The 26531-nt window shown below is 38.7% G+C and overlaps 1 protein-coding gene across 1 annotated transcript in view; it reads right to left on the bottom strand.

The window, feature by feature from the left end:
- Positions 1 to 26531, bottom strand: part of LOC114049453 (disrupted in schizophrenia 1 protein-like) — a 508708-nt gene that overhangs the window by 86389 nt on the left and 395788 nt on the right. Inside the window, exon 12 of the mRNA XM_027870705.1 lies at positions 23732 to 23792. Coding sequence (XP_027726506.1) covers positions 23732 to 23792 — 61 coding nt within the window. The remainder of the gene's footprint in view (positions 1 to 23731; positions 23793 to 26531) is intronic.

Raw genomic sequence — 26531 nt, 5'->3', positions numbered from 1 at the left:
GAAGTAACCTGGTTCCTGTTATCTAAACTTTTGCAATAACCTGCACTGTTCTCAGAGCCATAGGCACAAATGTGGTACTAACAGAGATACAGAAATAGTTGTGGGCCACATAAAAATGTCAGTAACTCAGAGCAAGAGGGAAGAAAAGAGGCTTTCAGTAAGGGCCTGGTGGCAATGCCTTCCAAGACCCCAGTAGTGTCTTCTTTTCAAGAGCTACAGGCAATCCACTGAGTATCAACAGCAGATGCCGTAAGGCACTGAGCATTTGGGTCAAGGTGGTAGCCCAGAAGCTACTGTATAATCAACATTTGAAAAAATAGTCTTCTAGAAGTAAACCTATAATGCCTCAAGCTAATTTAAAGCCCTATGGTCATAAACATCTTATTGATGGATAACACCATTATTAATAAATACCTAATAATAAAAATAATAATAATGGCAATAACTATCTCACAGGTTCATTGTAAGCATCAAATGAGATGACAAAGGTAAAGAAGCACTATGTAAATGCTAGCTATTATTATTATTGTTATCATTACTATGAAGTGCACAATCTGAGAAATCCAGAACTGATGAGATGTGGTGGGGAAATCGATTTTGTAACTAATCCTTGTAGTGATTATACCAGAATTGTTTCAGAAACAATAGGTTTGAGGAAGAATCTGAAAGGAGTAAAAGCGATGCTCATTTCCTCATTTCATGGCATACTCTAGAGCCAGAAAAGAGAGCTCGTTCTTAAAGGAACATTATAATTTGAGTCTTGAAATCAGCCATCTCTGGCAAGTAAGACAAGATGCACTGGTAGCTTTACTGCCTTCATTGCTGTTGATTAGCCAGACTGCTTTTGGCCCTTCCAATTTTGGTGACATTTAAGAAGAAAGGACATTTTCTTGAAAGCATGTGATTCTTATCTTTGTGTCCCCAAACGTCAATAAGGCCATCACCAAATTACTTACAGTATGTCCAATTTCCTTTGTCCAATTTCCAATTACTTTTGTCATTACATGTCCAGTGCCCAGCCCGTAGTAAGCACTTGATAAAGCTGGAAGGATTATCTGGTTCAGCTCACTCATTTTACAGATTAGAAAACTGAGGCCTAGAGAAAAGTGGTTTGCCCAAGGTCACATAGCTACTAAAGAGTAGAGCGTAGAATTTTAATAAAGATCTTCTGACTCCTGATCCAGTGCTCACACACACACACACACACACACACACACACACATGCATCCTCTTCATCTTCATCCTTGTCCTCTAAAAGTTTAGCTTTCCAGATCACTCCTTGTCACACACTATATATTCTTGACACCATTTTCACAACATGAATGATACCACTATGGATCTGTGCACTTAAAATCATCTGATGAGCAGGACAACAATACTATAAAGAGTGCTTCTACTATATTTTGCACTCTTTGGAGTAAAGTACTATATACATTTAAGATATTATTAGTTGACAAGTTTGACCTTGCACAGAACTGAGAAACTATATCTCCCTCTCTTTTTTGGCAATAGTGAGAAACTAGGGTTGTGGAATACTGCATAGAATGTTAGACATGATTCACGCACTGATTAATTTTACTGAACTGCTTTTTATTCTCTCTATTTTTTTCATCTTTATCATAAAGAATGGCTCTCTGGGTACAGGAGTAGAAGAGATATTCAGAAATTAAGGTGATGCAAAGACAAAAGGTATCAATGAAAATAAGATTTTAAAAGATGTCATTGGTTTAGTTATCAGAAAACGATAGCCCAGCCTTGAAACCCACCAAAAGAAATCAGTAGGCTATTCAAACTGCACATGACTTGTTAAAAACATATTTGGTTCCAAAATAATTACCAGCACCACCCTGTTCTATTTCTAACCATCTATAGGGCTTCCCAAACCACTAAGCTAAAAGGAAAGAAGCCTTTGCCAATGGCAGACTAAGTTCCCCTTCCCCTCCCTATATAGATTCCTATAAAAATCAAATGAAAATAGAAGAGGAAAAAAGAAGAGGCAAATATGTAAATTTTTCTTCTAGGTTCATTGCCTGATTTTCATTAGATCCACCCTGATTTCTTTTAGGCTGAGGACACATGAGCCAGCATTCATTTCCATTCAAATTCAACAAAATTACCAACAGCCTCAATTATCATGGCTCAGGGTCCATCTTGCACGTGCTGTCATCATCAGAGTAACTATTTTCTCTTTCAATCAAGCCCAAATTCCAAAGTGATTTGGAGGTTAAACATCCAGAAAGCATCCTGCATTTCACACGCTAAGCTCCTAGGCAAAGCCTACTCTGCCTACAGAAACCCATCCAGCCCTTCCAATGGGCTCCCCACATGTCAGTGCCAGACACATTGCAGATCACGGTTTCCCATTGCTCTCCCGGCTCAGCTTGACCCCTGCTTCATTTATGAGATGTGAGGAGATCACAGCTTGAAGTGCTAAGATTGTGGGGAGTGTAATTTGATAGCCATATACACTTAGGCCAGGAAAAATATCCTCCCACCACAAATGGCTGCAGTTTTCGAAAGCTCCCTGTGGTTCTAGTGCCAGGCATACAGAGTCAGAACTCAGGCAGGAGCTGTTGGTGGGCTCATTTGCCTGTTTATAATTGGCAGCCTGCTTCTCCAGCTTGCGCCTGTTACTGGTGACCTGTTGAGTCCTAGCATCGACCCCGGCACTTATTTTTTCTTAAGAGCATTACCTAATGCCTGTCTTCTAGATTCCTTCCAAAAATGAATGTAATGTAATCCCTACCGGTAGGAAAATATTTATTCCCTACACTGTGGATTTGGAGATAGGTAACGATGGGTGACTAGCCCGTTGATTCTCAGTCAGATGATCTAGACTTGAACATAAAACTTCAGAGTTCTTTAAAAGGGTAAAACAAATCCAATACCCAAATTTAAAGAAATCCTCTGGTCATGTGTGTATATATATGTGTGTTTTAACTGGACCTGAATGTCACCAGCATTGGGAGATCTCAGTGAGAAGCTTCCTTTACCAATGCAGATCAATACCTTCCCTGAAACTGAAAGTCTTGAGAAAGTTGCCTGGGACACTAAGAGGTAAAGTCACTTACCCAGGGTCACAGAGCCAGTGTGTGAAGAGCAGAACTTGAACCCAGATCTTCCTGAGTCCAAGGCCATCTTTATATCTACTGTGTTATAGTATCTTTTCTTTTAATATTATTGGTAACATTTTAGCATTGCCTGCTCTGTGGAGAGGGGGAGGAGGCAGCCGTCAATGTGGTGGAATTTGAGGAGGACCTGGAGGGGCTCCCCTGATCAAAAAAGGTCTCTTGCACCAGTTAAGCCATATTGGTACCTGGAAATGCTACCATTGGACAGTTGGATAAAGATTTTGTTTGCTAAAGGTTCTAATGAAAATAAATACTTGTAAGGAAATCACATAATAGAATCATAGATTTAAAGCAAGAAAGGACAGAGAAGCTGAAAGAGACTTCATAGATCATTTGGTCTAGGGATTCTTAACTTTTTATGTATCGTGGATCCCTTTGTCACACTAGTGAAGCCTATGGACCCTTGGAGTCTCTCTCAGAATGTTTTTAAATGCATGCAATTTAAAGTACACAAGAATATGAAGGAAACCAATTATATTGACATAAAGATATATTTTTCCATCCAAGTTAATAGAATTCCCCAAATATATCCATGGATTAAGGGATCTGGGGACCTGAAGTTATGAACCCACTGATCTAGTCCATCCTTAACCAAAAAATCCCTTCTCCAATAGCAATTGGTTGTCTAGCCTCTGATTGAAGACCTCAAAGAAGGGGAATTCATTACATGATCTGAGGCAGTCTATCCACTTTGGGAAAATTCTAGTTGCTGTAAAATTTTTCCTTGCATCAAACTTCTGTCTCTTTGTAGTATCTACTTGTTGCTCTTGGTTCCATTTTCTTAAGGGAAGCAGAATAGGTCTAATTCCTTGAGAGCTTATAAATTCTTTTTTTTTTTTAAGTCAATTGGGGTTAAGTGACTTGCCCAGGGTCACACAATTGTAAGTGTCAAGTGTTTGGTCTGAGGCTGGATTTGAACTCAGGTCCTCCTAACTTCAGGGCCAGTGCTCTATCCACTGTGCCACCTAGCTTCCCCTGAGCTTACAAACATCATTGATATCTATATCCAGAGAAAGAATTGATGAACAGAAGTATGTATAGAATAATTTTACATATTTCATATATTTCATATGTATGTATATACACACACTTATTTGTGTCTAATGGTAGCCATCTCTGGGGTGGTAGGGAGGGAAGAAAAAAAGAAAAAAAAAGACTTATTATTAGAGGCAGCTAGGTGGTACAGTGGATAGTGCACTGAATGTGGTATCAGGAAGATCTGAGTTCAAGTCCTCACAGCACTGTTGTGAGGAACAACTGAGATATTTTTGTAAAATGCTTAGTACAATGCCTGGCACATAGTAGGTGCTTTATAAATGTAAATGCTTTTATTCTGGGGCAGCTAGGCAGAACAGTAGACAGTGCATAGGGCCTGGAGTCAGGAAGATCTGAGTTCAAATTTAGTCTCAACCTTATTAGCTGTGTGACTCTGGGCAAGTCACTTAATCTCTGTCTCAGTTTCCTCAAATGGAACATGCCAATGATAACAGCACCTACGTCGCAGGGTTGTTGTGAGGATCAAATGATATAATAATCGTAAAGTGTGTAACATAGTGCCTGGCACACGCTGTTGTTCAGTTGTCTCAGTTGTGTCCAACTTTTCATGACCCCATGTGGGTTTCTCTTGGCAAAGATACTGGAGTGGTTTGCCATTTCCTTCTCCAGCTCATTTTCTGGATGAGGAACTGAGGCAAATAGGGTCAAATGACCTGCCCAGGGTCATACAGTTAGCAAGTATGAGGCCACATTTGAACTCAGGTCTTCCTGATTCCAGGTATGGTGCTCTAGACACCATGCCACCTAGTTGCCCCAAACTGGAGTCTAGCCAGGTTAAAAAAAAATAGCAAAGACAGGATTTAACTCAAGCAATGCTCTAACTCCTAAATCTATACTCTGTTTTATCCAGCTGCCTCTTGGGAGAGACAACAAATTGACCTGTTAACTCCACAGACTCTGAAAAGGAGTAAGTCTATATTAGTCTGTCAGATTAGTTATCAAAGAACAGAGCCTCAAGGGCAATGAACCAGATGTCAGAGAAGTGTTGATAGAGAGGTGGGGAGGCTGAGGAAAGCATGGGATAACCTGTAGTTGGGGACCCAGGGCAGCAAAGATACAGCATGAAGACACTGGGTACCTGAGAAAGAGGACACTGAAAGGGAAAAACAAATGGATTGTGTTTATCTTATAAATATTTTGTACATACAAGTATATCATTAGGCTCTGGGCATTTTCTCTGGCTGTCTCCCATGCCTAAAACCCTCTCCCTCCTCTACTCCACTACTGACCTCTCTGACTTCCTTTAAATCCCAACTAAAATCTCACCTTTTACTAGAAGCCTTCTCCAACCCCTCTTAATTCTAGTGACTTCCCTCTATTGATTATTTCCTATTTATCCTGTATATTGCTTGCTTTGTATATATTTGTTTGCATGTTAGTTCCCCCATTAGATTGTAAGCTCTTTGAAGGCAGGGACTGCTTTTTGCCTCTTTTTTTATCCCCAGTACTTAGCATAATGCCTGACATATAGTAGGCACTTAAAAAATGTTTGATTGGTTGATTGACCTCCTTGTTTACATCTGTACCTTCTCTGCTGGAGCTTCTTGACAGCAAGGACTGTGCCAATTTTGTCTTTGCACCCTGAGCAACTAGCATAGGACTTGAACCATAGTTGATGCTTCACAAATACTTCATTGACTGAGACTGGGCAGTGTCAGAATCAAGGCATCAGCTGCTTCACAACTTTGCCCAGGGCTGGTCCTACACACTAACGCCTTCTATCCCCTACAAAGAACATGTGGAGACCATCCTAAAGATTATTTTCCTTTCATATTAAAGCTTTTATATGTATTTGCCCCTCATGCAGAGAACATGGCTCAGGGAATGTTCTTTCATGTTGAGAAATAGTTTCTCTTTCATACTCCTAAGCCCCAGAACAAGGTGAAGGCATCTGAGTTTATAAAAGCAACAGCAAAATGAGGAATACATTTGAAAACACTAAGGCAGTCACTTTTGCTAACATCTACAGCTTGAGACCTTATTTCTTGTTTTTTGGGGGGGAGGGGCTGGGTCTATGATTTCATCAGTATAGGAAATTATAGCTATGGATACTTGCATCTATGGAAAAGGTCAACTCATTCGCAACTTGGAGTCTTAGACAATTGTCTGAGGTACTGAGAGTGCCTGATTTAAGGACTAGATTTGGAGTCAGGAAGACCTGAGTTCAAATTATGTTTCAGATACTTACTAGCTGGTGTGGGTCCCTGGGCAAGTCATTTAATAGCTCTCAGTCAAAGTTTTCTCATCTGTAAAATGGTTATAATAATAGCCTCTATCTAATAGGGTTGTTGTGAGGATCAAAATAAATAACCTATGAAAAGTGTTTTGTAGGGGGCAGCTAGGTGGTACAGTGGATAGAGCACCAGCCCTGAAGTCAGGAGGACCTGAGTTCAAATCCAGCCTCAGACCAAACACTTGACACTTACTAGCTGTGTGACCCTGGGCAAGTCATTTAACCCCAATTGCCTAAAAAAGAAAAAAAAGAATGTGTTTTGTTTTGTAATAAGTGTTTTGTAAATCTTCAAGTACTATATGACATCTAACTATTTGTTATTATTGTTATTGTTATTATCAATCAACACAACTATTACAAATCAGAGGCAGAAATTGAAACCAGGCCTCACTCCATGAGAAATCTCTCCTACTATGGCACACTGCCTCTTGAGATAATGGAAAGAGGACTGGCTGTGAAGTCAGAGGACCAAGGTTTAAATTCCAGCTCTAGAATTTACAACCTTTGTGATTTTGGTCAAGTTGTTTAACTTCCCTGGGTCTCAGTTTTCCCATCTTTAGATTGTGGAAGTTGGATTAGAAAGCCTTTGAGGTCTCTTCCAGTACTTGATCCTATGGTCCTATGGACATTATTAGGATATCTTCAGTTTCCATTTTTATTTCAGGAAGCCACCGTTATTTGATAAGGAGCCAAATTCTCATTTCTAGTAACCGTGGCTGTTGTCCAGGAGAATCTTATCTGAGAAGAATTCTCCATTAGAATGTAATCTAAGACGCCAGAAGCCAGACATCATTATCATCCTGATTACATAAGCAAATGAGCATTGACAGCCTCGGAGGTGGAGAGGAGGGGAGGAAAAAGGAGGGAAAAAGAAGCTAAAGCCAAATTTCCCAGGAAGTTGGTTTCACTTGAATAAGCTTCTCTGAAGGATGCCACTTTTAGATGTGTGAAATCAGGTGATACATGCTCCAGGTTAGATATACAGAATTGTGCTCTTGCCTTCCTTTGGAAAATAGGGCAGCAAGAGATCTCAAAGAAAGGTCTCTCCCCTTCATGGCCTAGTAAGCAGGCAACTGCCCAAATCAGCACACCTCGTGTCAAAGCCAGACTGTTCACTCCTGAACATTCTTTTTTCAGTAGCTACAAAAAATTGACAAATGCCATCCTCAGAGCAAAAACAAACATTGCTAAGTAGCAATAAATCAAGGGAAATGTGGAGACTGAGAGTCAATTAAGAGGGACTGGTGGGTGCTCATTTGCAAAGTGAGATGGCCCTGCCTCATTACCAGTCTGCATAGGCAGAATATATCCATCCCAATGCCACAGCTTGTGAGAACCAGGGGGTGTTCATTTATTTTCTCATTTCCAGAATAATAAAGGAAATAACTCAATCAAATGGCTTTCCGTAATTGTCACAAGTCATCATCTTTGTTATTTCCTTCTCCCTAGTCTCCTAAATAATTTTATGATTTCTATCCAGGAGATTTAAGGAGAAAGGGGGAAAAAGCACAACTCAAAGGTCCCGTTTTTGTGATGAATGGAAGCAACAGAATTATCTTCTGAGGCTTAGAGTACAGTACAATCACATTAAATTCCCTCAGCTCAAGAAATATCATCTTTACATGAGCTGCTACAGGGAGAGAAAAAAAATGTTTTCTGCCTGAGGCAGTTGTGATAAGGGATTTAAGGCCCAAGACTGTGTGGGCCAAGAGATATAATGGGAAGCATCCCAGCATCTAAAGTGTCTGTAGCTCCCTATTTTGTAACTAATGTTCTCACACTTGTTGTGTGACTCCAGGAAGCTGGGGAGTGGGGTTGTACAAGTGGGAGAGGGGAGCTGGAGAAGAAAGGCACTAAAATGAGTCACTGGAAAGTTTATATGCAATATTTTGTCTAACCTACATTTGGCAGGCTGCTAGAGAACTGTCATCAGTAAAGCAAGAAAAGTGCATTAAGAAGATGCTTTTAAAATGGCCCCACATAAGAAATGGGTCCATGAAATGTTCCAAGAGGAGTTTTACTTTTATTAATCATATAGCTGGAGTTAACAGGTTCATCACCCATTGGCTAATTAAACTATCATGCAATCTTGACAACTCTTCCTTGAATCATTAAAAAGCCTTGTCACTTAATTAATGATAAATTGGTTCTCTACCTACTGGGGTTCCCACTGACACCACGATTAATTTTTCCTTTAGATTTTCTCAACTCTTCACCTTGACTGTAAGAACAAAAAACAGATGATGCAATGAAGATCTCAAGGTTTCTGGTCCCCCTACCCCTTGAAATCTTCTGATTTGGGCCATTTTTCAATTAATTGAGATTTGAATTTGCTGCAGCAAGCCAATCCTGTTTGTTTCCATATTATTTTTGCTAATGTCCCCTAAAATTACTTTGCATCTAGTATGCAAATATTTCATATCTATTTTTCTGTGTACTTATTGAGTGCTCCTCAGCCCCAAGAAAATAAGCTCCTTGAGGGCAGGATCTATTGTGTTTCTCTCTTCGTATCCTTATAAAGCACAGTGCCTGGCACATAGTAGACAATTAATAAATGTTTGTTGAACAAATGTTGAATTTTAAAATATGATGGATGTAGTGAAATGAGTCCACTATGACATATTCTGGCATTTCTAAGTATATAGAGACATGAATAGTATGGAATCATAGAAAAAAGAAAACATAAATAAACACAATTCTACCCAAACTTCTTTCCTTCAGTACAATAGAGTGTAACACAGTGTCTATAAAACTGATAAACATATCAAAGACAGAGTTGCTTATCCTTCTTCCCTAGCTATCACTCATTTTTAGCTTTGGAAGTCAATAAATAGAGAACTGATTTCAGTGAGCAGTATCAGTATGTCAGTGGTCTCCTAGGCCAGCAAGTATTAGGTCAAGATCAATTCCTCTTTTTTTTCCTGCTCTACCATCCAATCTTTTTTTTTAACTAAGTCTTTCCACTTTCAGCTTTATTCTCCTCTCTTTAATGAGTCCATCCTCCCTTCTTTTGTCTTTAGTTTTAATGGTGAGGACACCTTTATATATATACACACACACACGTATATATATATATGTATATATTATATATATATAATATATATTATATATATATATTTTATATATATATACCAATGCATACAATTATGTGCTTGATGAAGTCTTCCCCAATCCTCTCCCACTGGGAATTAATATTTCCTCTACAGAACTTTAAACAGAACCTTTCACCTCATCATATCCCATTCTGCATTATATTTATTAAACAATTATTGCAAATGTTCATGTCTTCCCCCTACTCCGAAAGACTGAGCTCCATGAAGCCAGAATCCTTTCTTGATGAGCTTTGCTAGGGCTCAATAAAAAGTGTTTAATAGGGGAATAAATGCATAAATGAATGACAAATAAACAGTTCTGATGATAACAATGGCTGCTGGGACCAGTGAATTATTAGCTCTAGTATTGATCAGGTAGTAAATTTAAGTGTAAATGAAAAGCATAGTTTTTCAAGCTATCACTTTAGCCCCAGTTCTTAGAACTCCAGAGTTACTTTTTCCACTTAATAAACATTGTCAAACCCAATCCTGGATTACTCCTACCATCAACCTTAGTCACACATTGCTAAATGAAGCTAGAGATACTCATGTAACTATGTCATCTAGAAACAGTACAATTTTATTTTACCTACTTTCAAGTGGGCCTTCAATATAGCAAGACCACCTTTTACTCATCTGTAATTGATTCTCTATATCTTGCTACCTAAAAAGACTATTCCAAGCCTCTCTCTCTTTGATACTTCCTTACCATTTCCTTTCTCACAACTTCTCCCTTTGCTGAGAAGCTTACCTCGTATTTGATTGAGAAAAGGGACTACTGGGAGCTTCGTCTCTCAACCTTCACTACAACCCAAAGTCTTTTGAAATCATCACTCACTAATTCTCTCCTTTCCTATGATCTCTAACAAAAAAGTAATCCTTCTCCTCACCAAGACCAAACCATTAAATGAACCATTAATTGCTTTTCAAGCAGATCATTCCCATTATTCTCTCCTTCTCTCTAATCTTCAATATCTCCATATCTACAGGCTCCTTCCATAAAGCTAACATTCTCAAATCTCTTCTATCCTACAAAACAAAACAAAATAAAACAAACCTTATTAGATCTTACCATCCCCTCAGGCTATCAACCTATATCTCCTCCCTTCCTAGTCAAACTCCTTTGAGGGGATGTCAGTACCCTTTATCTTTACTTTCTCCCCTCTCACTCACTTTGAGAACTTTTGCAATTTGGTGTCCTACCTCCCCACTCAACCAAAACAAGTCACTGCTCTCATCAAAGTTACCAATGATCTCTTAATTGCCAAGTCCAATGGCCTTTCCTCAATCTTGATCCGTCAGTAGTAGGGCACAGTGAATAGAGTATTGGAACTTCCTTTAGGAAGACTTGAGTTCAAATCTGGCCCCAGACACTTACTAGCTATATGACTTAACCTGTATGCCTCAGTTTTCTCAACTGTAAAATGGGGATAATAATAGCACCTACCTTATAGAGTTGTGAGAATCAAATGAGATATGTAAAGCACTTAGTACAGAGGCACATAGTAGAATGCTTAATAAATGCTTGATCCCTTTCCCTCCCCACTCTCTCAACCCTGCCGAGTTCTCTCTCCTTTCCGTGTTTTTTATTTCCTTCTTCTCAATGCTGTTTTCTATTTCTCTTAGTTCTTCTCTTACCTGACCATTGCTCAATCTCCTTTGCTGGTTCATCATCCATATCATGCTCCCTAACTATAAATGTTCCTCAAGACTGTCTACGACTCTCTTTTATTCTTTCTATATCTTCTCATTTATTGACATCATGAGCTCCAGGTGATTCATTTTTATTCAAATTACTCCAAAATTTACATATCCATCCCTAGTCTCTCTTAGACCAAATTTCCTTCCCATCTAGCCCTAAATATAAGGTCCTATGATTTCACTAAATAAATAAAGAAAGAAAAATTTTAAAATGTTTCAGAGGGTTGTAAGTAGCATGGAGTGAATGTAAACCAAGAAATGTTTGAAGTGTTTGAAGGTTTCCAAGTGTATTATATCATTTGATTCCTATATCAGACCTTTGAAGTGGATAGCCCTATGCTATTATTCCATTTATACCTAAGGAAGGCGAAGCTCAGAGATAAAATGACTTGCCCAAAATGAAGCATTTTTTTTTCCTTCACCTAAGAATAGGTACGATTGTCCTTCCTTCTCCTCCTTAATGGCCATGATTCTTTGGGCTTCCAAATTCTCAAATGTGAATCAGTTAAGACCAGAAGACCTCATGTGTGATAGATTAGATATGAATGACACAAGGACTCCAACGTATTACTCTCAATGGCCACTAGAGTCTAAAGCTGGAATCTCAAATAAGTGGGAAGGTTTGGGGTGGATACAGGTGACAGAGCCCCAAGGCATGTTATGCAACCCTTTGTCTCTTTATTTAGATTCAATATTGAAGGAGATCAATAAATTCTTGTGAAATAAAACAAATTTAGATAATAGTGGTATAAATAGATCAATCATATGTACCTACAACAAATCGCCATTTTGACTTGAGATCCTTTCTGAAAAGAAAAGGGAATCAAGGGCCAGGAATCAACTCTTTCGGACAACCTAGGCAGATTTTAGTCTGAAGTAAAAAAACAAGGGGGGGGGGTCTCTTTTGGATAATGAGGAAGGCTCTAAATGCTCTCAATTACATTGGTAATATCAAGAGGAATACTCTTGAATGGAAGTTTCTTCCTTCTTTCTCTTTTTTCCTCCCTCCTCCCTTCCTTTCTTCTTTCCCTCTTCCTTTTTTTTTCTTTCTTTCTCTTCTCTTCTCCCCTAAGCCCATGGTCTTCTGAGAAGAGATGTTCTTATTTTCCTTTTAAAAAAATAGACTCGATATTAAGAACAAGGTATCTGAGATAGGAATTTTCTTGTCATCTTTATCCTAAAGGAAAAGCTTTCTTACTGAGAGAAATTAAAGGTTTATAAATGAAGATAGCTTTGGGTTTTTTTTTCCTCTAAGCAACTGCATTTAGTCCTTGAATAATACATAATTTGGACATTTTAGGGAGCAAAATTTCTGACTGAAAGTATTAAATCACTCAGAGATCTGAAAATAAATTAGGAAAATATAGCACTATAAGATTATTAATAATTATAATGTCATTTCCTATTTAATTTTCTCTTAAGAACATTATCTCAATGCCTATGTAAGTTATTTTAATCATCCTTCCCTCCTCTACCTCCTGGGCTTCCCTTTTATATATTGACTTCCCTCATTAAAAAGTAAGTTCCTTGAGAGCAGAAACTATATTTTCCCTGATCTTTTTCTTCAGCACTTAGAACAATGTCTGGCAGACTGTGAGTACTTAATAAAGGTTTGTTGACTGACTGCCCACTGACTAGCTAACTTACCAGAGTGTGTTGTTGTTTATTAGGTGGGGAAGGGAACCAAGTAAGGAAGAGATGAAGGGACCAGAAAATCAACCCAAAGTCCACACTCTGTTCATGACAGGTCAGTAGCATCTCCTCACAAGGAAATCAGTTTTTCTGGCAACAACATTTGAGGGCATCTTGGACTGGGTGTGAGGAGAAGGGAAGGAGAAAAGAACCAGCATTTATTAAGTATCTATCATATTCCAGGAACTGTGTGCAGCATTTTACAAATATTATGTCCAATGATCCTCATAACAATCCTGTAAGGTAGGTGATGTTATTATTCCATTTTACAGTTGAGGAAACTGAGGCTGGAAGAGGTTATGTGCCTAGTCCTGGTTCACACAAAGTAAGTTCCCGAGGCTGGATTTGAACTCAGGTCTTCCTAAATCCAGGTCCACTGTACCATTTAACTCCCCAAATTATCTCATTTGATATTTTCAATAGCATTTTATAGCATATATATGTATAGCATTTTTTAATAAAATTAACATTTTTTTAATTTTGAGTTTTAAATTCTCTTCCTCCCTCCCTCCAGCCGCTGCCCCACTCATTGAGAAGGCAAGCAATGTGATAGGTATTCTACATGTGAAGTCATGCAAAACATATTTCCATAGTGGCCATGTTACACTCCCCCCCCCCCCCAAAAAAAAGCAAGAAAAACAAAGTGAAAAAAAGATGCTTCATTCTGTACTCAGAGTTCATCAGTTCTCTCTCTGGGGGTACATACCATTTTTCATCATCTTATTTGATTTTCACAATAACCCTGGGAGGTAGGTTCTAATATTATCTCCATTTTACAGTTGAGGAAACTGGGGCTGATAGAGGTTAAGTGACTTTCCCGGGGTCATATAGTTAGTAAATATCTAAGTCAGATCCACAACAGGATGCATCTCATTTATCTTTTTTTGCATCTAGAGACCAAAACTAACCAGTTGCTTCAAATCAAAAATAGATTTCTTCCTCTATAGGAATTCTGAGAAGGGAAAGATCACTATGAGCTGGATAACAGAAACCCTGGGTGATTAAATGACTTGCTGATGGTCATAGTATGTGACAGAGGTGGGATTTGAATCCAGGTCAGAGAAGGATTCAAAGACATAGAAATCTGAACTGAGTTTTGAAGGTTAGGAATGATTTTGCATAGTGGAGACAGGGAGAAGGGCAGCATGTAGCAGAAAGAATACCATACTTGCATTCAGGTCATTTAGGTTTGAATATGAATGTATTCTATAAGGCACTGGACTTGGAGTAAGGAAGACCTGAGTTCAAATTCAGTCTCAGACACTTACTAGGTATGTGACTCCAGATAAGTCACTTAACCTCTGTCTTCCTCAGTTTCCTTTTCTCTCTTTTTTTTTTTTTTTTTGGCTAGGCACCCCGGTTAAGTGACTTGCCCAGAGTCACACAGCTAGTGAGTGTTATGTGTCTGAGGCCAGATTGGAACTCAGATCCTCCTGAATCCAGGGCTGGTGCTCTATCCACTGTGCCACCTAGCTGCCCCCTCACTTTCCTTTTCTATAAAATGGGGATAATATTAGAACCTTCTTTATTGGGTTGTTATAAATATCAAATAAGAAAATATATGTAAAATATTCTGCAAATCTTAAAGCTATATAAATGTAAGTTATTATCAATACTAGCTACCCTTTAACCACACTGAACCTCCATTTTGATACCTTAAATAGGGATGATACCAACAACACACTTACATAATACTTTAAGGTTTAAAACCATTTTCCTTCCAACAAGCCTGTAAGGTAGATAGCAGACATATTAAATCTCCATTTTATAGACCAGAAAATGGTTTGGAAGAGATTAAGTGATTTGTACATCATCATAATTCAAATACCTGCCTAGCTAGACTATTGTGAGAAAAGTACTTTGTTAACTATTATATGAATATGAGCTATTACCACATATAGGGACGATTCATAGGCCAAGATAAAAGTGGATGGCCTCCCTGGAACAGCATGAGAAAAAGTACAGATGCAGAAAGGCCAGTAAACTCCAGGAAAATAAAATAGACCTTTGTAGTTAGAACAGAAGTTTCATAAATAAATCAACTGATAAGCATTTCTATTTCCTCATTTTCTATGTGCCAAGTACTTTGCTAGCATTGCAGATGTAAATGTAACGGGGGAGCAGACTGGCCAATGAAAGCCAGGTCCTTTGAGAATGCTTGGATTTGCCTTTCATGGTGGGTTAGACAGAGAATGTGCCAGGTATTTCTTGTTTGGTTCCAATCCAACACATGAAACTTTGGGGAGGCAGTTTCCAGCTATGAGAGACTGAGAGGTTGGTGTCATGAGGCCAAAAATCTTTCTAATTTGATTTGGAGGCAGAAGGAGGGATGACTCAGGAGAGACTGAGCCAGAACTAAATATGCATGCAAAAGGTTTGAGCAAATGATCTTTCACTCATTTCCCTGGAGTCTTTCAAGTGAGGAGGGTTGCTTTGAATTGCTGGGTATGTTTTTGGCTGGTGAGTGAGGAAGAGAGCTTCCCCACCACCCTACCCTAGTCTAAGTTATCTCTCTTTCTTTTATGAGTTCCCAAAGTTCAGGAGGCCCATTAGAGTCATCAGGAGAGGTCCCACTAGCAAGCTGATCAATTAGTAGAGCTCATGACATGCCTGCAGATAGAGGTGACTGATAGTCCCCCAAGGATAAAGAAGCTTCAGGGAACATGATCTCTTGTGAAAGAGAGTAATGCTAGCTAAGGACTCGAGAAAATGCCAATCCTCTGACACCAGAATAGAGCAATGCCTAAGGGAGAATGTTCTATAGGGAGAAAAGAATTTCTAGAGACTGGAGGAAGTAGGTATCCCTTAGCTACATGTGTCTTATAGATGTACGTCTCAGTCCTTATTGTATTATACGTTTGAGATCACTTTCCCTGGGGACCTTGTATTCATGTGCAAAGGAAGAGTTTGCCTCCAAGATGGGGGAAATGTATAATTGTTATTTTTGCTCTGCCTTCTCAATAAATATCCTTTTCTAAAAACTAATTGATATCAACTTCTAGATTGATATTGGAGGGCTCATATGATGGGGGCTCAGTAGCATGATATTATAAGCCATAAATCCTCAGGATTATACTTAGCACTCCCAAGGAAGAAGTAATTCTTCATACTACAGAGAGAATGTAAGTCTGTTGAAGGCAGGGACCATTTCATTGTTTTGTATAGAACTTTCCAGTGCAGTGTTGGGGGCAGTATTATACAAAAACTGAAGTAGTCTCTGCCTTCAAGAAACTTATGTTCTATTAGTAGGAAAATATGTATACATTAAGCATATATGAAATATATGCATTGAATATAAATACAAGATAAGACAGCTGGCAGGTCAGGAAAGTCCTCATGAAGAGATGGATTATGAAATAATCTTTGGGAATATAAAAAGCAGAGGTGAGGAAGGGTTTATTCCAGGAATGGGGATACCCTACAGAGGAACAGATATAGATGATGGAATACCATGTATGAAGAACAGGAAGGATGTTAGTTTACTTGAACTATAGAATAATTGAAGAGGAATAATGCATAAATGTACAAATGAAGGTTGGAGTCCAATTATTAAGGAAGTTAAGTGCCAAGAGGAGCTTGCATTTGATCTTCAATAAATTGAAGTGCATTGCATAGGGAGATGATACGGTCAGACCCATGCTTTAGGAAAATCATTTTGGCAGCTGTGTAGAGGGGGAAGGATTGGAGAAGGCAGAGACTTGAGTCAAGAAAGCCAATTAAGAGGCTATTGCAATAGTCCAGGAGAGAGGAACTGAGTAAGAGTAGTGGTTATATGAATGGAGAGAAAGGAATGGATATGTGAGAGATGCTGTGGAGGTAGAATCAACAAGACTTGTCAACTGATTTGTTATGAGAACAGAGAGGCAGGAATCAGAGAAAGCAAGGAGTCAAGGATGACTCCAACTTGCTAAACTAGGTGCTTGGAAGAATAATTCCCTTGACAGAAATAGGGAAATTTGGAAGAGAAATAAGATGGGGAAGGAGTTAAAGAATTCTCTTTGGGACATGTTTAGTTTGACATTCTTATGGGGTATGTAGTCTCAATGGGCATTTGATGATGTAGGACTAGAGCTCAGGAATGACTAGCAGAATAGTGGGCATTAATGGTAGAAATGTAGTTTGCAGTCAGATTCTGGAAGGTTTTGAATGCCAAGGGACTAGAATTTGTCCAATAAACAATAAAGAACCATCAAAGGTTTATAAATAAAGACAAAATTTGATGAAATTATTTTTTGGGAAGATTAATCTGGCAGTGATTTGCTGGGTAAAATGGAAGCTGCCCAATACATGCTAGGGATAAGGAAATAAATCAAACAATTACTACATATCAAGGAGTGAGTGATTTTTTTTTAAGAACTAGGTTTTTTTTATCTTGCTTAAGCTAGATTTGCAGTGGTTAATCACAGGCTAGATTCCAGCAATGATTGGTACAGAAGTTCTAATCTACTCTATTTTCCCTACCTGGGACTTGCCCCCCCTCCCTTGCTGTTTCTCAGGGAAGAGAGTTCACCATATTGGCTTAGCACACTGCAGCTCAGAACTCCCAAAGGCAAGTAATACAACAACCTCAGACTCTCCAGAAGCAGAGAATACAGGTGTAAACCACTAGGCATAGTAGGAACTACCTTAAGGGTGGCTCAAATAAACCCAATATGCAAATGAGTTAATCCTAAAGCCACTGGGCCCACTCCCACTTTACCTTATAAATACTCTCTGTTTGACTCTTGTGTTGGGGAGTGGCATAATCTCCCAACTCTAGCATCCTGAGACTGTACCTCATGCTCTCTCCTTATATAACTGGTGCTGTGAGGCCACGGTTCTGGTTATCTATGGACCCTCCTCCTTTTTCCTCTCCTTCACAAACCTTGTCTCACTTCTGTGCTTAATTTGCAATTGAGTCCTGAGTATACATTTTCCCTTAATCTTTGAACCTCCACAGGGCTGCCTCTTGAACCTGAGGCACCTCACTCTAACCTCAGGAGCTCCCTGACTCATTCTAAGGCATGATGCTACTGAAAAGTAGGTACATAGGAAATTTTGTAATCCCTCTATCCTTTTGTGTTGTTTTTTTTTAATGAAAAGTATCATGTCTAGTACTTTTGGGGATCTCATTCATGCCTGTGAAGTAAGTGAAAAGCTTGAAGTCCATTGCAAACACTAGCACCAGTTAGTGAAGATTAGTAGCAGCACACCTAGAATAAGAATTTTCTTATGCCTTCAGTTGTCATGTTGTTGAACTCCTCAGAAATGATTAATTAGGGAGCATGAGCTTTTGGATGAAGATCTTAACTGCTATTCCAGGACACCTACATCATTTTTTTTCCCACTCTATCCTGTACTCTCATTGACCTTCTCCAATCAGAGCCACTTTTTCCTTTCACAGTTCACTTCTACTATAAACCACCCAAGTTGGAGTCCTTATCTCTTCTCGCCTCTTGTAATAGCCCTCAAATCTTCCAGCCTACTCTCTACAAACCACCTTCTTTATCACTGCCTGAATTACTGTCCTAGCAAGCTACTCTGATCATGTCACTCAAAAACCTTCTGTGGGTCCACAATGCTGACTGAAAAAATGTATAAATTCCTGATCCTGGCATTCAAGGCTCTCAACAATCTGGTCCCAATAATACTTTTTAGTCTTATTTCACACTATTCCCCTTCTTGTCAAACTGAATTACTCACCATCTGTATTATTGTCCTGCCCTCTCCTATCTCTGTGCTCATGCCATCTGTTCTTCTTGGAATCATCTCTATCTGTTGTAGTTCCACTCCTCCGTTTAGGTCCCAATCAGGTCCTAGACTCTATAGGCCACTTTCACTGATCCTTCCTCTCACCTTCCAGCTAAAAATTTCCCCATTCTCTTCAGTTTCTCATAGCACTTTTGGGGGTTGCTTCTTTAAAACTTAAGGTGAAGACAGCACATCATGAGGTGGAGGGGTGTATGTGAATCCATATACTATCCTCTCCCTGTTTGGGCAATATCATTTGTACATGTATGGCTATGCCTATTGCAACTACCTGTTCAAGTAGGTAGAAGGTAGTTCGGGGTATTTGAGTTAGCCATAGCTGCCACTTCTGAGAAGGAAAAAAGCTCAGCAAGAAACCTCAGTGACCCCTCTCCCTGTCTTATATCTGCATTAACAACATAAAATAAAAATTAGTTTCTAAAATTTCAAGTAAATTTCTAGTAAGATTTTACAAATCTTCATTATTTCTTTATGACACTAAAAAGTACCTCTGATCTGGTATTTACTAGTTTCGTGATAATACAGATTAAATCCAGGTGTGGATTTCTTAGATAGTCTGTGATCTCAGAAAACAAATGGAAATACTGTTGGAAAATTGAAAGAAAGAGGGGCTAAAGGAAATGTATGTACGTACATGCATATGTATGTATATATGTATGTAACACATCTGCCTGGGGTGGGAGAGACGTAGCCCACCCATGCCTGAAGCCCTGCAATCTACTACTTGACAGTAATTGATTTCCTTCCAGAAACTTTTGGGAGGTTAGAAATAAAATCTATAGGAAAATGCAACCCATCTATGAACCTAAGAAATGATGTCTCTTTGAACTGTAGATTTAATGGAGAATAAAACCAGGTTTGATTATGAGGGCCAAGAGATTTAAATTTAAAGCTTTGGCAACTTTAAGCCTAAAAGAAAAGGAAGGGCCCAGGCCTCCCCTGTCAAAGCAGAAAGTTTTCATTTTCCTGGCTCTGTTGCACACCATTAAGACTGGAGAGCAAGGACAACAGACGACAGGGTACTCAGTTACTTCATGCAGGCTCGGCTTCTGCCTCCTTGGCAGGCCACTCTCTCTGTTTCACAGGGCAAAGTTTAGTTAGTCACTGGCTCTGGAAGGCTGCACAGAACTAGGCCTTCCAGCTGCTCTCTTCTGCTAACTTCTTTTTTTTCCTGCAGGCTTGATAAAGAACAGGCAGCCTGGAGCATATGGAAATGATAACAAACACAAATGAGACCTCTCCTTTAGGTAAAAACCCAGATATTAAATTAGAGAAAAGGAGAGGCACATTTAGGCAACATTCCCAAGACTCCTGATACCCCAAAGCAAATCCCATTGTGAATAAATTCTAGGGGCCCATCTTTGGGCCTGAAATATGCAGTTTGGCTGGTTGTATAATTGATGTCCGTGAAATAAATGCCAACTGTGCCCTTCATTTACCATTAGGAAAATTCCACCTGATGAGACATGGGATATTGGGACCTCCATTTCAGCAAATAGACACATTAGTCATACGTGGCTCAGAATCCTACTCCTCCGACTTGACTCTCTTCCCCCCACCCCCAGGTTCTTCCATTCTTTCAGTTCCCTTTTATGTGTGCTCTTCCTTCTTTAAAATCTAATCTTCAGGGTAGATACTGTCTTTTTTCTTGTACTTGTGTTCTAATGATTAAAACAGTGCCTTGAACATACTAAGTGCTTAATAAATGTTTTATCAGTCTATTGATCAATCTACATATCAATCAGTCTGTCTATCCATAAAATCCCATTCCTATAAAGTATTCAGTAAGGACTACAAGCAGACCTTGATTTTATCCTGCCATCCTGGACACCTAGCTTTTCTTAGCTTTAAGCACTTCAAAGTAGGGACAAAAACCTTAATGCCACCTCATAAAGTTGTTTTGTTTGTTTTCAAAACAGCAAATGATTAATTCTAACTCTAACTCCTAGGCATTAGCCCACTAGAGGTTCTTTTATTGAACCCTAGGGGAAAAAAACAGTCCATTCAGTTCACAAGTACTCTGTGCTTGTGATTTTCAAACCTAATAGCCCTCAAAGAGGGGTAGACTGAGTTTTATTCCATTTACTCATGAATTTTTCAACCATCTAGTTTTTAAGATGAAAAAAAAATGCATCTTTATGTCCTCTGGTTTATCTGCCTTTTAACAGGGGATGTACAAAACCTACTGAGGAAGCCCATTCAGCTTTTGGATAGCTCAAATCATTAGGAAAAAAAATTTTTTTTGACATTAAACCCCAAATCCACTTCTTTGCTGCTTATATCCTTTTCTCTTAGTTCTGTCCTCTAGAACTAGGTTGAACAAGCCTTCCACATGACAACCCTTAAAACACTTGGACAAGGCTGTCAAATCCTTCACTCTCCTAAATCTTCTCCTCAAGCTAAACATCTCTAATTCCTTCAATGGATCTCTACTCTGGTCACTTTCCTCCACAAACTTTCCATTTTATCAACTGTCTTCCTAAAATGAGACACCTACAATTCAAAAAAATACTTCAGGCACAGTCAGATCAGAACAGTGCCCTAGAACTATTCTTTGTCATCCTGGACATTATAATTCTTAATGCATGAGCTGTCTGGCTGCCATGTTAAATAGTTGACTCATATTGAATTTGCAGTCCATTAAATTCCCCAAACTTTTTCAGGTAGGTTACTATCTAGCCATTGTTCCCCCACTGTGTACTTATGAAATTTGTTGTAATTGAAATGTAAGACTTTACCTTTGTTCCTATTGAAAACCATTTTATTGGATTCAGCCTCACATTCTAGTTTATCAAGATAATAACAGCTAACACATATAGAGTATTTACTATGTGCTAGGCACTATACTAAATGCTTTACAATTATTATCTCAGATCCAGCAATCTACCCAAGGTGGTAGATTTAACTATTATTTCCATTCAACAGATGAAGACACTAAGGCAAACAGAGGTTAAATGACTTGCCCAGGGTCATATAGCTGGATTTGAACTCAAATCTTCCTGATTCTGAATACTTGACTAACCTTAAGACCCTATGCAACATTTAGTTATACCTCCCAAATTTGATAAATATGCTATTTCTGCCCTTGATTGATGGATGAAAATTGGTGAAATTGGTGAAAATGGTAAAGAAAAAATAGTGAAAGAAAATTACACATGGGCAGTCAACTAGAGATCTTCCAAAAACTGACAAGATGAAACAATATATCTCCATTTTCTCAGTAGGTTATGTGGGTCTATGAATATGGAATGCAGTATATGCTATCAGGTACCTATCAGATACAGCTACTATATCTTAAATATAGTACTATTTTGTTGACACACATTTCCTTTCATGTGCATGAACACATATATGTTTGGATGTCAGATATTGTCATGTTTTGATTAACTTTAGAAATAAGGAAGAAAAGCCGATACACTACTATGTCTAGTATGAAAAGTGATCATGGCATATGTGTGGTATATATTTTTTTCCTCTAATTTTGAAAAGGTTGCAGAAGGGTACAAAGGATTTCAGGAAAATGCCCTAAAGAAGATAACCAGGAAAATACTGACTCAGTATCCCCAAACTGTAGGGAAGGAGATGAGTCAACATCAAACCAGGGCACGTGACACTAGCATAGGTCCTAGAAGTGGAAGACACTCCTCGTATACTCCTCACTGCCTCATTGTCACATTGATGCTAGTTCCTCCCTTCTTCCTGGTACTCAAAGTTCCTCACGTGGAAGCAAACGGTCAGTCAATGATTTAAAGAAGTTGCTTGCACAATGTTAGAAACAAATATGACCTTATTGAGATTTCAAAGTATACCTCAGGAATATGATCGCCCCTCTCACAATCTCTTAAGGGAAAGGTGGCATTTTAGCCATAGTGTCTAAGTTAGTAGGCAATACTTTAAGAAAGAACCTACTAGGGGGTCATTTAACAATTTCCAAAATAGTAGCAAAACTGTCTCCATAAAAATAAATAACTACCTAAGAAGAAGGTCTTTATTATGTTTCAGAACTGGCTTTCTTAATTAGGAGCAGATCCTAGTAGCTGAGATTTATTGGCTGCTTTTTTTAAAGAACATGTCTTCAGGAACTGAAAATTTCTTGACATGCTATAACATCATGTGCGTTTTTCAATTCTGCATTCCTACTTCAGGCAAAAAAAAAATCAACCAAGAATTTTCATGTTGGTTTTGATTTAGGATTCAAAACAGGACCTATGATGTACATTTTTTTCGTTGTTCTAAAACATACATGAACTGGTTTAAAATCCACAGGACCCCCTCAGCCATGACAGTAAAAGGAAAACAGAATGAGATACAAATTCAGTTTTTAACAAGATCAACAAGATAATCTTTCTTATTCTGAAATGTGAAATCCACACTGCATTTCTTCCTAGTCTCAAAATTTTGGAATGTATTTATTGGTTCCCCGCCTCAAAAAAAAAAAAAGGAGTGAAAAGAGGGTGGGGAATGAGCCGACATGATATCTACTTCTCCCCTGTGTTCAAACCCTATCTGTTAGCTTGTTTACTTATTACAGAAAGTGACTGTGCTCTATTGCATTTTCAGGACACCCCACAACTAGGATTGGCATCTTGAGGGTGGCATTAATTTTAACTAAATTTTACTACAAGCAAACTATTTGGGAAGCCCTCTCCTACCTTTTCAATCTTCTTACAACTGGCCTCCTGACAGTTCTACCAAGAAGACACTCTGTCTCTCATCTCTAAACATTCTCTTTGGCTGTCCCCCATGCCTGGAATGCTCTTCCTCTTCCACTCCACCAGCTGACCTCCCTGGCTTCCTTTACATTCGGACTAAAATCCCAGGAAGCCTTCCCCAGACCCTCTTAATTCTAGTGCCTTTTCTCTGTTAATTATTTTCTATTTATCTGAATGTAGCTTGCTTTGTATATATTTGTTTTCATGTTGTCTTCCCCATTAGACTGTGAGCTCCTTGAGGTCAGGGACTGTCTTTTGCCTCTTTTTATGTCTGCAGTGCTTAGTGCAGTGACACATGGTAGGCATTTAAGAAATGTTTGATTGATTGAATTCATTAACGGGACTTTATCTGTGTACTATCCTCACCTGCGCAATTTATCTTCCAGTATTTCCATGTACTTCACAGTATGTTCCTTAACACTGTTCTCTGTTGGAGAAAAAAAAGGTAAAATTAACATAAGAAAATGTATAAATTAACCTAGAACACTCAAAAAGTAAAGATGTAAAAAGTAAAGATGCCTTGTCCTATGAGGAATCCTACCCCCTAAAAACTTACAGATTTGAACTGAGGCTCAGAAGAGTTAACTGACTTGCCAGGTACTTTCCACATGTAACGTGTGCTTACCTATAGGACCTCATGTTTGTACCTCATCTGGGAGTCAAAAAGCAGGATTGGTGATTATCAGAAGATAGAAACCAATGGAAGAATCAGTAGCCAGATTACTAGGAAGGTATCTGTGAGGTTAATTATCGCTAGCATTATCAGCAGAGAATTCAAATAAACAAAACATGTTTGGTCTTACTCTACTGCTCAAGGTTTGAAGGTGCATGAATTCTTTGGGGTGGGGGACACCATTCAATTCACCAATGACGCAATGCATCTCTGGTTGGCAGGTTGTAATCACAGGGTATTTTGTCTCTGCATCAGGTATCACACTTCTACTTTCTACTAGACATTACGCTGTCTCTTCTCAGCTTCTCCACTGGTCTTGTGGTTGCCAAACTTCTCTTTACTACCACATTTTGGGTTTCTGCTCTTCAGGGTCACTGTGTGTGTGGGGGTGCTATCAGTTCTCTGAAAGGAGGCAGTGACTAAAAAGCCTCTCCCTAACAAGGTAGATTGACAACTCTTTTAGTTTATGATTCAGGGTATGAGGTACTACATTTAGCCACAATAAACAAAACACAGCTGGAATACCCTCATATTAAGATTCATTACATTCTTTTGACTATTTCTGATACTAATTTGAAGCCTATGGTCCCCCCAAAAACTGTATGAAGTAATGTAAGCAAATTCCTTTTAACTTCTGTTGGATCCCCAGTAGAGGTCCTGTGCTCCCAACACCCATTTTGGGTACTATGCCCAAAAAGTCCCCACAGGATCTGTGTAGAGGCTAAGACTACCAAGTCAGGTTGGTTGGTTGGTTGGTGGGTTGTTGTTTTTTGTTCTTCTAGAGGACCAAAAATCACTCTATTAATTTTGTTGTTATTACTTAGTTGTGTCTCTTCATAATTCTGGGGTTTACTTGGCAAAGATACTGGAGTGGTTTGCCATTTCCTTCTCCAGCTCATTTTACAGATGAGGAAACTGAGGCCAACAGGATTAAGGGACTTGCCCAAGATCATATAGCTAGTAAGTGTCTGAGGCCAGATTTGAACTCAGGAAGATGAGTCTTCTAACTCTACACCCAGCACTCTATCCACTATGCCACCTAGCTGTCCCAAGTCCAGCTGCCTGCTAACACCCTCCTTGATTATCATGGGGAAAAAGTTTAGCAAGAACTCAGTGTATGTGAAGCAGGTCAAACAATTGCCTCACCTCCCTGCCCCCAATGCCATCTTTATTCACATTCTTGTTTTATTATACGTATCTGCCAACAACAACAAATCTCTGGCTTTTGTTCTATCTTCTGGTTAGCACAATGACATAGCAATACACCTGAGTGCATGGGTTTTTTTGTTTTTTGGTTTTTGTTTTTTTTTTTTTTTTTTAGTTAGAACAACATCCTCTAGAGGTCACTTTGAAAATACATTCCTGAAGACAAATCCTTTCCTAATTCAATCACCTGAAGCTCCAGTGAATCTTTGGTATCACTTTTACTAAATTAACATAACAGAAGCACAGGTAACTTTCTGTGCCAAATGGCTGCCATCCTTCAGGTTAAAACACTTTGAAAATGTATTTTATTTTACTTACTAGCACTGTGATCATGGGCAAGGCAGATCACCTCTCTGAGCCTCAGTTTCCTCATTTGTAAAATCAGGATAATAATATTTAGACTACCATCATACAGGATGGTTTTTGCGGAAAGTACTTCATAAACCTTAAAATACCAAGCAAATATAAGTTATTATTTCTTCAAGCATTAAGCTTGAAATATTACTTTGGGGCAAAGAAAGAGAATCTACTCCACAATCCAAGGTCTCAAAAGTAAAAACACACGTTTAAATTCCCCCAGACATTCACATGAGGCAGCACAATATTATTATTTCATTTTAGCTGGAGAGAGTTAGACATATTGTTCCTAAGTCAATGTTTACTGACTGACTAACTCCCTATGGGTATAGGGGAACAATGATGACCTAGAACTCCTGCAAACCTGATTTTTTTCCTTCTTCTTTCTTCATTTGTTTCTTCCTTTTCCTCCTTCTTCTTTCCTCTGTCTACTCCTTAAATCCTTTCATGCTCTTCATCTTTCATGCCTGACCAGGCACCTATAAGATGGTGGTTCCATGATTGTGTATGTCATGGGCATCAATTTTAGGGTTCAATGGAATGAGGACAAGTCATTTGGGTCAAGTTCTATGACTCCACAATGCAGTTGAGAGTGAAGAGAACATGGTAGTCAGTGGGGTTCTGAGGCTGTAGGCAATTCTTGGGTGAGAGGAAGTTGTCTTAATCCCTTCCCTCATTTTAAATATTCATTCATTCATTCAATCAATCAATAAAAATGTAGTAACAGCCTGTTGAGTGCAGAGCACTCACTGTCCAAGGTACTGTTTTATACGTAGATGTTTTATACATTTTAGGTAAGATACCATTCTTACCCTTATGAAGTATTTATTTGAGCAAGGGAATGGCAGTCATAATATACATGATCATGATTTAGCAGCTACCACTAGAAAGGAAGGGAGGACTTAAAATATGATATTCTGGAAGGCAACG

Source organism: Vombatus ursinus, unplaced genomic scaffold, assembly GCF_900497805.2.
Source record: "Vombatus ursinus unplaced genomic scaffold, bare-nosed wombat genome assembly UNPS02014798.1, whole genome shotgun sequence".
Classification (NCBI taxonomy): domain Eukaryota; kingdom Metazoa; phylum Chordata; class Mammalia; order Diprotodontia; family Vombatidae; genus Vombatus; species Vombatus ursinus.
This window is presented reverse-complemented; position numbering and strand designations above follow the sequence as displayed.